Below are 14,174 nucleotides of genomic sequence, written 5' to 3'. Positions count from 1 at the left end.
CTGAGGGTGAGCAGGGTGACATCTGCACCCTGCAAAGCTCTGACCAAAAGCCTGGTGCTTCCAGAGCCAGGGGGCCCTGCTGAGCTCAGGCCCCACCCTCGTCTCGGGAAGGGCTGGGCTCCCTGTTTGCCTGGACTCTAGTGAGGTCTCCATTAGTTCCCCCATTTGCCCCACCCCGATGGCCCGGTGGATCGGGAGAAGGGCCCGGGGCAGGTCCTGCAGGGGCAGAGGAGAGGCAGGAGGTGCAGTGAGCAGGTGCTGGGAGCAGGCTGCTTGTGGCCATGTGGTGAGGCGGAGAGAGGGAGGCTGAGGAGGGGCATGCGCAGAGGGGAGTACCTGGTGCAGAAATCCCAGAGTCATCCTGGTTTTTTACCCTCCATTAGATCCCAACCAACACAAACATCCCCCAAGACAAAGCACCGGCCCAGCGGCTCCTCTTCCCAGGGCGGAAATGAAGAATTAGAGAGGTTACAGCAGAGAAGACACGAGGAGCCGAGAACCCGCGGCAGGACGAGCTCCATGCTCACACAGACGCTGACTGTACTAAGTGTATCTGGGAAGTGCTCTCCTAACAGCCGACCGAGCAGAGCCCTGCAGACCCTGGCCAGCGCCGGGGCAGGGCTGACGCAGCAGAGCCCTTGGTGAGGATCAATTTGCTGTACCCAGAGCCAGCCACCAGATCAGCACAGGGTTAGAGGCCTGGCCTGGGTGTTAGTGATGCGGGACCATGTTCCTTGTTGTTATGGAAGGAGCGAGACCAACGCAGCTAGATGCACGCCAGGCCCTGGGACGCCCCCGCCCCCCGCTCTCCTACCTCCTCCTCCTCCAGCCGCCGCAGGGTCTCGCTGATGAACTTAATGTACTGGCTGGTGAGAGTGGTCAGCTCGCTGTACTGCGTCCGCAGGTCCACGTACTGCAGCCAGGAAACACAGGTCAGGAGACGAGTCCGCAGTGCAACCCCCTCCCACGGGCTCCTTGGCATCAGACACCAGGGACTGACCCAGACTTGGCCCCCTTCTGCACCACCCTTGCCAGTCCCCAGGCCGTACCCAGAGGAGGGCTGCAGCCGTCAGCCCAGGTCCAGAGGCAGCTCCTCCAGGCTGCCACAGCACCACAGACCCAGCTGCCCACGCTCTGCCCTGCACTGGCCCTTGCTGCTCCCGGGAGCCCCCCGAGCCGGCCGTGCCCCCCTCACCTCCTGGATCACGCTGTCAGATGCAGACTGCACTTTGGGTTTCTTGGCTGGGGAAGCCACGGGTTCCACCTGGGCCTTGTACGTCACCAACTGCAGCTCATAATCCTGGGGGAAAAGAGCCTGGGTCAGAGACTGGCAGAGATCCAGGAGCCAGCGACCCCCTCCACAGGCTCCGCGGGATCCCAGCCTGCACCCCCCAGCCTGGGGCTCTGCTAGGGAGAAACCCCGTCTCCTGGGACACACAAGTACCCTGGCTCCCGCTCAGCCACCAGGACCTGATGGGAGTGAACTATGGTGCGATTGGAATAACAGACTTGGTGGGATAACTCACATGACTGGAGTACTGTCATGGATGGATATAAACTGTTCAGGAAGGACAGGCAGGGCAGAAAAGGTGGGGGAGTTGCGTTGTATGTAAGAGAGGAGTATGACTGCTCAGAGCTCCGGTATGAAACTGCAGAAAAACCTGAGTCTCTCTGGATTAAGTTTAGAAGTGTGAGCAACAAGGGTGATGTCGTGGTTGGAGTCTGCTATAGACCACCAGACCAGGAGGATGAGGTGGACGAGACTTTCTTCTGGCAACTAGCAGAAGTTGCTAGATCGCAGACCCTGGTTCTCATGGGAGATTTTAATCACCCTGATATCTGCTGGGAGAGCAATACAGCGGTGCACAGACAATCCAGGAAGTTTTTGGAAAGTGTAGGGGACAATTTCCTGGTGCAAGTGCTGGAGGAACCAACTAGGGGCAGAGCTTTTCTTGACCTGCTGCTCACAAACAGGGAAGAATTAGTAGGGGAAGCAAAAGTGGATGGGAACCTGGGAGGCAGTGACCATGAGATGGTCGAGTTCAGGATCCTGACACAAGGAAGAAAGGAGAGCAGCAGAATACGGACCCTGGACTTCAGAAAAGCAGACTTTGACTCCCTCAGGGAACTGATGGGCAGGATCCCCTGGGAGAATAACATGAAGGGCAAAGGAGTCCAGGAGAGCTGGCTGTATTTTAAAGAATCCTTACTGAGGTTGCAGGAACAAACCATCCCGATGTGTAGAAAGAATAGTAAATATGGCAGGCGACCAGCTTGGCTTAACAGTGAAATCCTTGCTGATCTTAAACGCAAAAAAGAAGCATACAAGAAGTGGAAGATTGGACAAATGACCAGGGAGGAGTATAAAAATATTACTCAGGCGTGCAGGAGTGAAATCAGGAAGGCCAAATCACACTTGGAGCTGCAGCTAGCAAGAGATGTGAAGAGTAACAAGAAGGGTTTCTTCAGGTATGTTAGCAACAAGAAGAAAGTCAAGGAAAGTGTGGGCCCCTTACTGAATGAGGGAGGCAACCTAGTGACCGAGGATGTGGAAAAAACTAATGTACTCAATGATTTTTTTGCTTCTGTCTTCACGAACAAGGTCAGCTCCCAGATTGCTGCACTGGGCAGCACAATATGGGGAGAAGGTGACCAGCCCTCTGTGGAGAAAGAAGTGGTTCGGGACTATTTAGAAAAGCTGGACGAGCACAAGTCCATGGGGCCGGATGCGCTGCATCCAAGGCTGCTAAAGGAGATGGCGGATGTGATTGCAGAGCTATTGGCCATTATCTTTGAAAACTCATGGTGAGTTTTCAGGGGAGGTCCTGGATGACTGGAAAAAGGCTAATGTAGTGCCCATCTCTAAAAAAAGGGAAGAAGGAGGATCCGGGGAACTACAAGCCAGTCAGCCTCACCTCAGTCCCTGGAAAAATCATGGAGCAGGTCCTCAAGGAATCAATTATGAAACACTTAGAGGAGAGGAAAGTGATCAGGAACAGTCAGCATGGATTCACCAAGGGGAAGTCGTGCCTGACTAACCTAATTGCCTTCTATGAGGAGATAACTGGCTCTGTGGATGAAGGGAAAGCAGTGGATGTGTTATTCCTTGACTTTAGCAAAGCTTTTGATACGGTCTCCCACAGTATTCTTGCCGCCAAGTTAAAGAAGTATGGGCTGGATGAATGGCTGTAAGGTGGATAGAAAGCTGGCTAGATCGTCGGGCTCAACGGGTAGTGATCAATGGCTCCATGTCTAGTTGGCAGCTGGTTTCAAGCGGAGTGCCCCAAGGGTCGGTCCTGGGGCCGGTTTTGTTCAATATCTTTATTAATGATCTGGAGGATGGTGTGGACTGCACTCTCAGCAAGTTTGCAGATGGCACTAAACTAGGAGGCGTGGTAGATACACTAGAGGGTAGGGATCGGATACAGAGAGACCTAGACAAATTAGAGGATTGGGCCAAAAAAAACCTGATGAGGTTCAACAAGGACAAGTGCAGAGTCCTGCACTTAGGACGGAAGAATCCCATGCACTGCTACAGACTAGGGACCGAGTGGCTAGGCAGCAGTTCTGCAGAAAAGGACCTAGGGGTTACAGTGGACGAGAAGCTGGATATGAGTCAACAGTGTGCTCTTGTTGCCAAGAAGGCTAACCGCATTTTGGGCTGTATAAGTAGGGGCATTGCCAGCAGACCGAGGAACGTGATCGTTCCCCTTTATTCGACATTGGTGAGGCCTCATCTGGAGTACTGTGTCCAGTTTTGGGCCCCACATGACAAGGATGTGGAAAAATTGGAAAGAGTCCAGCGGAGGGCAACAAAAATGATTAGGGGTCTGGAGCACATGACTTATGAGGAGAGGCTGAGGGAACTGGGATTGTTTAGTCTCCAGAAGAGAAGAATGACGGGGGATTTGATAGCTGCTGTCAACTACCTGAAGGGGGGTTCCAAAGAGGATGGAGCTCGGCTGTTCTCAGTGGTGGCAGATGACAGAACAAGGAGCAATGGTCTCAAGTTGCAGTGGGGGAGGTCCAGGTTGGATATTAGGAAACACTATTTCACTAGGAGGGTGGTGAAACACTGGAATGCGTTACCTAGGGAGGTGGTGGAGTCTCCTTCCTTGGTGGTTTTTAAGGCCCGGCTTGACAAAGCCCTGGCTGGGATGATTTAGCTGGGAATTGGTCCTGCTTTGAGCAGGGGGTTGGACTAGATACCTCCTGAGGTCCCTTCCAACCCTGATATTCTGTGATTCTATGATTCTAACTCCGCCCAGGCCAGTTCTGTTGCCATATTAAACGCTAACCCAGCCCAGCCCCGGGCGCCTGAGCCAGGGTTCCGGCTGCACAGCCCGCGGGCAGAGGGCCCAGCCCCGCGTGCCTGAGCCAGCGGGCAGAGAGCTCAGCCTGGCAGGCCAGGAAGCAGTGTGGGATTGTGGGAGGAGCTCAGGCCCGCACCTTGATGGCGTCGATGTACTGCTTGGCATATCTCTGGCACTCGTCCACCTTCTCCCGGTTCCGGTCGCACTCCTCCAAGAGTTTCTGGGGAGAGACAACTCGTGAACACCGCAGCCCCTATTCCGGCGCGTCCTCGCCCCTCGGCTCCAGGCAGCCCCCGGGGGGCACAGCCACCCAGGCCGATGGGCAGGCAGAGAGAAAAGCAGCCAGTGGAACAGAATCCTGCCACTCTTGGCTTTCATTGCCCCGTGCCAGCAAGCCACCAGCTCCCCTGCCCCATGCGCCCCTGGGGCGTCCCCGCCGGGCGCCCTGTCGCAGGCGACCCTGGGGGGCATCCCCGCTGGGCGCCCTGTTGCTGGCGTTACCTTCTCCTGCAGGAGCTGCTCCCGCACACTCTTGCTGTCCGTGACGGGCACCGACTGGATCTGCTCCTGCCTTTGCTTGGCATCCTGGATCCACCGGATGAGCCACTCGTAGCTCTCGTGGTAGTAGCGCTGCTGACGGCCCAGCTGCTGCAGCTCGCGCTGCCGCAGGTCGATCTGGGTCAGCACGGCCTGCCAGCGCTCCAGGAGCTGCTGGATCCGCTCCCGGTACCGGTCCAGGTCCACGTCCCGCTCGCTGTGGCCTCTCACCATCCGCTCATTGACGTCCTTGGCCTTGTTCAGGTCTGACTGCAGGGTGCTGAAGAGGGGCTGGTGCCCTTCCACCTGCCCACGCAGCCTCTGTGGCACACAAGGGCCTGGTCAGCGATGGGCACCTCCCTGCCCCCCTGCCATCCCGCCCCCGGCTGGACACGATCGATGCTCCTGGCGAACGCAGCCCTTGCTGGAGCTTTGCCGGACCCGGGTCCTGGCCAGCTGCTGGGCACTGCTCCTCCCCTCCGCCCCAGCCAGTGCCGCCCCAGTGCCTGCATGTGCCCCCGTGCTCTCTCGGCTCTGGGGCGGACCCGGCCCCCGTAAGAGGCAGATCTGGGCCTGGGGAACACCCGCGCTGCACCCAAAGGAACTGATCCTGTCTGGGCAAGTGGGGGCCTCCCCGGCCATTACCTTCAGCTCCGCCTTGTTAGCCTCCAGTTCCTTGAGGTCGGAGGGCACGGCCTGCACCTCCTTCAGCTGCTCCTCGTAGCTCTGGACCAGCTCCTCTGCCCCCTGTGTGCTGCGGATCACCAGGTTGATGGTCTTCAGCCTGCGGGGGGAGCAGATTAGCTCGCAGGGCGCCCAGAGGGCAGGGATTGGAAGAGACCTGTGCGGGGGGCAGGAGGGCGACCCCCAGCCCGTCTCACCCCGTGTCCTGTGGTGAGCACTCCCAGAGCCAGCCAGCCCCTGGGGATGGGGGCCAGCCTGGGCTGGTGGCATCGCATTGTCCCACTAGCCTGTCCCTGACACTGGGCGGGGGGGGCTGTGGGCAGCGAGGGGCGGCCGTGCCATGGTGGTGCTCTCCCCCCATGGCAAAAGGGGCTGGCTCCTGCCTTGGAGAAGGAGGGTTGGTCTCATTCTCCCTCTCCAAACGCGCTTGAGCATTCAGTCTCTACGCCCCCCTTGCCAGGGAGCTCTCCCAGCTAATCGCGAGAGGAAACACCTCCCTGGCACAGCGTTTAGACCTGCTGCAAGCAACGGGTCCCTGGGGCCCCTGCATGAGATGGGAAACACCCCAAGCCTCTCCCCCTGCCAGGGCCGCAGACCAGACGGGCAAACCCTCGCCCCTGCGCCAGGCCCGGATGTGAGATGGCCAAACCCCAACCCTCCCCCTGGAACTGCGTGTGAGGTGGGCAAACCCCAAGCCCCGCCCCCGAGTCATTATTCTGTGATGTTACAGACATGAACTGTGACCGTATAGAACATTGTTGCAACCCAGGTCCTATAGTGGCACCAAATCTTGTACAAAGGAGGTTATAGAGTAGCAGCCGTGTTAGTCTGTATCCGCAAAAAGAACAGGAGTACTTGTGGCTCAGAGTTGGTAAGACAACTCCCACCTGTTCATGCTCTCTGTATGTGTGTATATATCTCCTCAATATTTATTCCACTCTATATGCATCCAAAGAAGTGGGCTGTAGTCCACGAAAGCTTATGCTCTAATAAATTTGTTAGTCTCTAAGGTGCCACAAGTTCTCCTGTTCTTTTTAAAGGAGGTTATGCTTTGCTGGTTATGATTATGCGGTCTCTATGCAGGTATCATGTTTGTATTTAAAGCTATAAGTATTGGTTCTATACTGTCTGTATTTCAAACTTGTGCTGTGCCTCTGGGTGACACCCCAGACAATGTGGCGTCAGCTCTGCCTATCCTGCTTGATGGCCCATTAAGGACCATCAGCTACAACTGACCCATTGAGAGAAGGCAGATACGCCTTGTGCCTCAGCAAGGCAGGGACAGGCCTATGGACAGAACTCTGAGGCTTTCAAGCCATGTGCTGGGTAGCTTGTGTTTGGAACAAAGGAAGCACAAGACACATGGCAAAAGGACTATAAAAGGCAGCTGCATCGTCTCCATCTTGACTTCAATCCTGCTTCTTACCTCTGGAGGGACTTTGCTACAAACAGAAGCTCTGAACAAAGGACTGAGGACCCATCCCAGCTGGGGATGTTCCAGAGACTTGATTTGAACCTGCAGTTTATTCTATCTCTGCTACAAGCCTGAACCAAGAACTTTGCCATTACTGTATGTAATTGATTCCATTTAACCAATTCTAACTCTCATCTCTATCTTTTTCCTTTTATGAATAAACCTTTAGATTTTAGATTCTAAAGGATTGGCAACAGTGTGATTTGTGGGTAAGATCTGATTTGTATATTGACCTGGGTCTGGGGCTTGGTCCTTTGGGATCAAGAGAACCTTTTTTTTCTTTTACTGGGGTATTGGTTTTCATAACTATTCATCCCCGTAAGGAGCGGTGCTGGTGGTGACATTGGGAAACCTTTATCAAGCATTCGTAAAACTACAATACCCACCTGGGGAAGTGAGGAAACAGATTGACAGAGCAAGACAGGTACCCAGAAATCAGCTACTACAGGACAGGCCCAACAAGGACAATAATAGAACACCACTGGCCATCACATACAGCCCCCAGCTAAAACCTCTCCACCGCATTATCCACGATCTACAACCTATCCTGGAAAATGATCCCTCACTCTCACAGACCCTAGGAGGCAGGCCAGTCCTCGCTTACAGACAACCCCCCCAACCTGAAGCAAATACTCACCAGCAACTACACACCACACCACAGAAACACCAACGCAGGAACCAGTCCCTGTAGCAAACCTCGTTGCCTACTCTGTCCCCATATCTACTCTGGCGACACCATCAGAGGACCCAACCACATCAGCCACACCATCAAGGGCTCATTCACCTGCACATTCACTAATGTTATATATGCCATCATGTGCCAGCAATGCCCCTCTGCCATGTACATTGGCCAAACCGGACAGTCCCTCCGCAAAAGAATAAATGGACACAAATCGGACATCAGGACTGGCTTATGTATGTTACCATTAAGTGAAAACTTCAATCTCCCTGGTCATTCTATTACAGATTTAAAAGTCACTATCATTGAACAAAAAAACTTCAGAAACAGACTTCAAAGAGAAACAGCAGAACTAAAATTCATTTGCAAATTTAACACCATTAATCTGGGCTTGAATAGGGACTGGGAGTGGCTGGCTCATTACAGAAGCAGCTTTTCCTCTCCTGGAATTGACACCTCCTCATCTATTATTGGGAGTGGACTACATCCACCCTGATTGAATTGGCCCTGTCAACACTGTTTCTCCACTTGTGAAGTAACTCCCTGCTCTCCATGTGTCAGTATATAATGCCTGCATCTGTAACTTTCACTCTATGCATCTGAAGAAGTGAGGTTTTTACCCAGGAAAGCTTATGCCCAAATAAATCTGTTAGTCTTTAAGGTGCCACCAGACTCCTTGTTGTTTTTGTAGATACAGACTAACACGGCTACCCCCGATACTTGGGAAACTGGAGTGTCTGAGGGAATTGCTTGTGTGACTTGTGGTTAGCCAGTGGGGTGAGACCAAAGTCCTCTCTGTCTGGCTGGTTTGGTGTGCAAAGGACCCCCAGCCTGGGGCTGTAACTACCCTGCTCTAAGCAATTTGTCCTGAATTGACACTCTCAGAAGTGTCCCACCAAAGGCTACTTTGTTACACCTCCATCGCAGCCCCAGGCTCCCGGCTTGCCCAACGAGGGGTCTGGCTGGCCCCAGTCACTCATCGCCCATCTCTGCCTTTCTGAGCCAGGGTGCCCAGCGTCCTGCCCACGTACAGAGCGGCTCTAGGACGTGCCCCAGCACCACCTGGCTGTGCACTGAGCGGGGGCTGCCCTGGGCTGCCCAGGCCCCTCTCCGGAGCGGTTGCAGCGAGTGCAGGGCCCAGACCGGGAGAGGAGGTCAGAACCGCGCTGCCCGTTCTCCCGGCTCAGCTGGGACCCTTGGAGCTCCTCACAGCCCTCACCCACATAACCGCCAGCGCCCGGCACCCGGAGCAGCTTCTCTTCCAGACAGACAGCAAAGAAAGGATGATTGGGGGGCACAGCATAGACAGAGTCCCTGCCATGGGGGAGCCTGGAGGAAAACTGTCCGGGGGAGGGGGAGACGGGGGCTGCAAGGAGTCTCTGAAACAGAGGGGCAGGGGGGGAAGGCCTGGGGCTGGAAGGAGCCCCCGGGGTCACAGTGAAGCTATTCAGCCCGGGCCCCACACTCACTTCTCCAGGTAGATGGTGGAGAGGCTGTACACCTGGTCCATCTTCTGGAGAGTGATCTCCAGCTCCGAGCGCAGGACGGGGGCCGAGCTCGAGTGCTCCGGCTGGGCCAGCACCTTCTCCGTCTTCGCGCTCACCTTCTCCAGGCTCTTCCGGATGCCCTCCAGCTCCACCTGGATTTGCTGCAGGAATAGGGGGGGCCGTTACTTCAGGCAACCCTACCTGCCGCTCACTGGCGGGAGGCAGCATGGCCTGGCCTGGCACTAGCTGGGTTTCCCAAGACGCTCCCCAGAGCAGGCCAGTTCTGGGGCCAGGCCAGGCCAGGCCAGGCCATGCTGCGCCCCAACTCCAGGGACATGGCAGAGCCTCTCGCTATCACACAGGGGCCCTGTCACCAAGTGTGAAGGTTTTTTAATGGTTTTAGGAAGCCTGCATGTGCCTCAGTTTCCCCACACATGGCACTGGTCCCTGGGGGGGGGAAGGGCTGTGTGAGAACGGCGCCCGGCTGGCTGGAGCTAAGTGGGTCACTGGAAAGGAGCTGGCTGAGGCCAAGACGACAATGGCAAATCCAATGAGCTGGCAACCGCCTGCCTTTTGGGAGGTGGGGGACCTGTGCCTACAGGACAGCCCCAGCGTAGGTAGCGTCCGCACAGCAGCTGTGCCCCAGCAGCGGCTCCGGTGTAGACGTACCCGGGGGGGACAGGAGGGGCTGAGCCCAGCCCGGCCCGTGGGCCTGAAGCAGGATGCGGCGGGATCCCTTCTGGAGTCAGCCTGGGAGGGGATAACTCTGGTCTTGCTGCGGGGATGGAGCACAGCAGGGGCAGTGCCCTGGGGTCGGTGGGTTCTGATGTCTGAGCAGGGAGCTGACTGGGCGCAGGATCCTCATGGGGGGGGGGGGGGGGCGTACCTGCTGCTTGCTGATTGGCTGGGCACAGGATCCTCGTGGGGGGGGGGCGTACCTGCTGCTTGCTGATTGGCTGGGCACCAGATCCTCACGGGGTGGGGCTGTAAGGGGGGGGGCGTACCTGCTGCTCGCTGATGCGCTGGGCGCACTCCTTGACCGGGTCCTTGTCGAGGGGCGCTCGGATCTTGTGGACAGTGCGGGACTCGCAGCCCTCCAGCTGCAGCCGGATGTCCTTCAGCTGGGAAATGTAGCTCTTGCACATGGACTCGTCCTGCTCCCCTGTGCAGGGTCAGTGGCTTCATTAGTGACAGGTAGGGAGAGGTCTCCCGGGCATGGGCCTGTGGGCCCAGAGGGGTCGGGGGCACCCCACACAGGGGAGGAGATGGGACGAGAGGTCTCCTGGGCATGGGCCTGTGGGCCCAGAGGGGTCGGGGGCACCCCACACAGGGAGGGGCCGTAGGATGAGAGGTCTCCCGGGCATGGGCCTGTGGGCCCAGAGGGGTCGGGGGCACCCCACACAGGGGAGGGGTTGGGACGAGAGGTCTCCTGGGAAGGGTTCTGCTAGGGGGAGGGGCATGTCACAGACACAGCCTGGGCGGGGGGTGGGGGAGAGACAGCCACAGCCCTATTGCAGACGTGGCCCCGTGGGGTAATGGCCTTGTCTCAGGCGTGGTCCCCAGTGGGTGTATGTGGAGGGGTGTCCTGGCTTTGCTGCAGGCCTGGTTGTAGTAGTAGGATTTTATGTTTGTATTTTATATAACTTAGAATGAAGGATAAAGGATAATTGTAATCCTTTTAGTAACCACATAACCCGTTCTAAAATATAATCCTGTCCGAAATTCTCTGTACAATTGTTTGGGGTGAGTAAAGGCTGTGTGCGTGGTTAAGGATGAGTGTGAAAGCCATCCCAAATGTCCAGATGGTCAAGAAGAAGTGAGAGACTTGGAGAGACAGCAGGAAACAATCAGAAAACATCCATTGTAGCTGATGCTAAACGAGTTAGCAGCATCAACAACCTCAGAGGTGAGGCAAACACCCCCGAAGGCGAGACAACAAAGAAGAGATAACAGCGGAAAACCCCAAGATTAACCCCACGTAAGGACTAACGATCACAGAAAGACATTGCAAAATCCATAGACCAAAGTGGGAATTGACAAGTATAAAGCAGGGGTGTTTTGCCACAGAACTCTGGGTTCAGTCCTGCAAAGCCTCGGAGCATCGGCTCGCGACCGGGAGTGTGTGTTTTCAACAAACGCGGCGTGTTGCCTTTTCCCCTGAAAGATCCCGTGTGCTTCTTATAAGCATAACAGAGTCCCTGGTCGGGGAGCAGATATGGCCCCGGTTACCTTTCTCCAGGCTGTGCAGCAGGTGCTCGTATTTCTGGGTGCAGGCCCTGTACTCGCGCTCCATCTGCAGCCGGTCGTCTGGCAGGAAGCTCTGAGAGTCCTGGCTGTCGCGCATGAACTCCTGGAAATGGGTCTCCAGGCTGCGCAGCGTCTGCCGGTAATCCTCGGGCTGCAGCGTCCGGAACTGGGGGCCAAGCACACGGCCTCAGACGGGTGCTGACCTCCCTTCGCCAGTGCCCCCACGCCCAGCAAGGACAAGGGAGAGAAATCCAGCTTCCGCCCCATGCCAGCCGTGGGTGAACCCTGTTCCCGCTCCCCCAGCGACAGGTGGGTGATGGGGGGCCAGGGGACCCTTCCCCAGCCACGGGCTCTCTCTCAAGATTGAGCCTGAATTTCCCACCCTCCCAGCTCCTCCCCGGGATCTCCAGCCCCCCTCCGCGAACAGGGCCGGGGCCCCAACGCACCACGAGCAGGGACCAGGACTGGATCTGCTGGATGTCCCGGACCAGGTACTGCCAGGACAGGAGGCTCTTCATATCCACGTGCAGCTGGTGCCACAGCGTCACCACGTGCTGGTGGCTGACGTCCAGCCTGGGGAGAGCGAGAACCAGTGAGCTCAGCCTGTACGGCCGGGCGGAGGGCAGGGCTCCCTGGCACGGTCCAGCCCCCACCAGCCCCACTAGACCTGGGGGGACCCAGGGAGCTTCAGGGCAGAAAAGCTGCTGGCCCTGTGGCTGGCACGGGGATGGAGACAGTGCCCCTGACATGCAGTGCCCCAGGCAATGGGAGAGGAGACCAGCCCAGGTGGGAGCAAAGGGAGGGGGCAGCAGAGGGGTCCAGAGAGAGGTGGGGGGAGGGGAGCAGAGAGACCCAGACAAAGGCGGGAAGGGGAGGGGGCAACAGAGGAGCTTGGACAGGAATCAGGGGGATCCAGAGGAGGGGAAAGGGGAGCCAAGGGACCCCAGAGCAGATGGGCCCAGTTGGAGGAGGAGAAGAGGGGTCCCGACGGATGGGGGAGGGGACCGAGGCCCGGGCGGGGAGGGGTCCCGATGGATGGGGGAGGGGAGCCGAGGCCCGAGCAGGGAGGGGTCCCGACAGATGAGGCGTGCCCCCCCCCGGCCCCGCAGCGTCCCCGCTCGCACCTGCTGACGGCGTCCAGCGCCTCCCTGTTGGGTGGGGGCACGAGGAAGCAGACGGACGGCACGATGGACTCGCTCCCCGAGCCACTGAGCACCTTCCACTTGGAGGGCTGGGCGTTGCTCAGCAGGACGCACTCGTCGCCCTTGTGCACCGTGATCTGGGGAGCCGGGGGGCAGCGTCAGCCCCACACGCCAGTGCCCGTCCGGCCAGGCTGAGCACTGGCCCCCGCCCCAAACCCCTGGAGCCAGCGCCCTGAGCCAGGCTCATCCTCTGCACCCCTGCCTGTGCTGCTGCCTTGCTGGGCCCCGCCCCTGGGCCCCTGCCCCCAACCCCCGGCCCCCTGCCCCTCACACCTGCCCCCTGCCCCCAACCCCCGGAGCCAGCGCCCTGCGCCAGGCTCACCCTCTGCACCCCTGTCTGTACTGCTGCCTTGCTGGCCCCTGCCCCCAGGCCCCAACCCTCGTCCCTCACAACTGCCCCCAATCCCTGGGTCCCTGTACCCAGACCCCCAACCCCTGCCCCTCACTCCTGCCCCCAACCCCCGGATCCTCCGCCCCCAGGCTCCCGCCCCTCACCCCCAGCCCAGGAACACCATCTCCAAACCTGCCCTCAACCCCAGGTCCCAACCCCTGCCCCTGCCACTCAGCCCCCAGGCTCCCGCCCCTCGCCCCCAGCCACGCCCCCAGCCCCCTCTCACCTCCACCTGCTTGTAGTCACAGACGGCCTGCACTGGCAGCCGGCCCTTGAGCGGGGTGCCTGGGTTACGCGGCCTGAGCTGCACGATGGCTTTGGCCCGCTTGGCCAGCCCCGTCAGGTGCCCTTTGTACTCCGTGATCTGCTCCTTCTCCTCCTGCGGAGAGGTCAGGGTGAGGGGGCAGGGTGACGGGGGATAGAGGCAGTGCAGGGTGACGGGGGCAGGGTGAGGGGAGCAGGGTGAGTGTGTGTGGGAGGCTCCCCTTGTTGAGAACCATTGGACGAGGCTCCGCTCCGGCCGGTCTGTGCCGTGTGCAAGGCAGCGTGCGGCACAGGGGCCAGGCACGTGGGTCCCTGGGGGAGACGAGCCTCCCCCGGGCTCTGGCTCAGCGGGACTCGCGGGAGCTCACGGGGCGAAGCGAGGGGCTGCAGGCCCACAGCTCCAGCCTGAGGGGGTGGTGAGGCCGGGCGCCTACCCCAAGGCAGAGCGAGACCCCTCGGGGGTCAGGCCCACTGGAGGGTTCGCCCTAGACACTGTTCCGAAGCTGGGGCCAGGCACCGCGCCTGTGGGTCCGGGAGGGAGGTGATAGGGGAGGTGGGGAGGGGTACTATGGAGGGGTGTCTCGTAGTGGGGGGAGGGAAGAAAGGAGGCGGGGGGCTCTCCCGAGGGCCCTCCCCAGCAGGAAGGGGGACTCACGAGGGGTCCTGCTGCAGGGGGGTGGGATGGGAAATGGGGATTGACTCTCATGAGGGCCCCCAGCAGCCGGGGGGGGGGTGTCACTTACAAGGGCATCTTGTAGCAGGTCCTCGAGGCGTGTCACAGTGATGGTGCGGTCGCACGAGTATTTCTTCTTCATGCTCTCCTGAGTCTTTCTCAGGAACTCCTCGGCCTCCTTCACGTCTGAGAAGAACTGCGGGGGGGGGGGGGTGGGGGGGGG

The 14,174-nt window shown here is 58.6% G+C and overlaps 1 protein-coding gene across 32 annotated transcripts in view; it reads right to left on the bottom strand.

Annotated features, from left to right (window-relative positions):
- PLEC (plectin) overlaps positions 1-14,174 on the bottom strand; it is a 149,052-nt gene that overhangs the window by 14,772 nt on the left and 120,106 nt on the right. For all 32 annotated transcript variants that reach the window (XM_065582305.1, XM_065582299.1, XM_065582311.1 and 29 more), the window contains 12 exons: positions 14,022-14,147; positions 13,241-13,393; positions 12,546-12,700; positions 11,868-11,994; positions 11,404-11,587; positions 10,179-10,336; positions 9,157-9,335; positions 5,496-5,634; positions 4,815-5,171; positions 4,450-4,533; positions 1,196-1,300; positions 815-913 (listed from right to left, as the gene is read on the bottom strand). In XM_065582305.1, the coding sequence (XP_065438377.1) occupies positions 815-913; positions 1,196-1,300; positions 4,450-4,533; positions 4,815-5,171; positions 5,496-5,634; positions 9,157-9,335; positions 10,179-10,336; positions 11,404-11,587; positions 11,868-11,994; positions 12,546-12,700; positions 13,241-13,393; positions 14,022-14,147 (1,866 nt within the window). The remainder of the gene's footprint in view (positions 1-814; positions 914-1,195; positions 1,301-4,449; positions 4,534-4,814; positions 5,172-5,495; positions 5,635-9,156; positions 9,336-10,178; positions 10,337-11,403; positions 11,588-11,867; positions 11,995-12,545; positions 12,701-13,240; positions 13,394-14,021; positions 14,148-14,174) is intronic.

Source organism: Chrysemys picta, chromosome 2 (genome assembly GCF_011386835.1).
Source record: "Chrysemys picta bellii isolate R12L10 chromosome 2, ASM1138683v2, whole genome shotgun sequence".
Classification (NCBI taxonomy): domain Eukaryota; kingdom Metazoa; phylum Chordata; order Testudines; family Emydidae; genus Chrysemys; species Chrysemys picta.
This window is presented reverse-complemented; position numbering and strand designations above follow the sequence as displayed.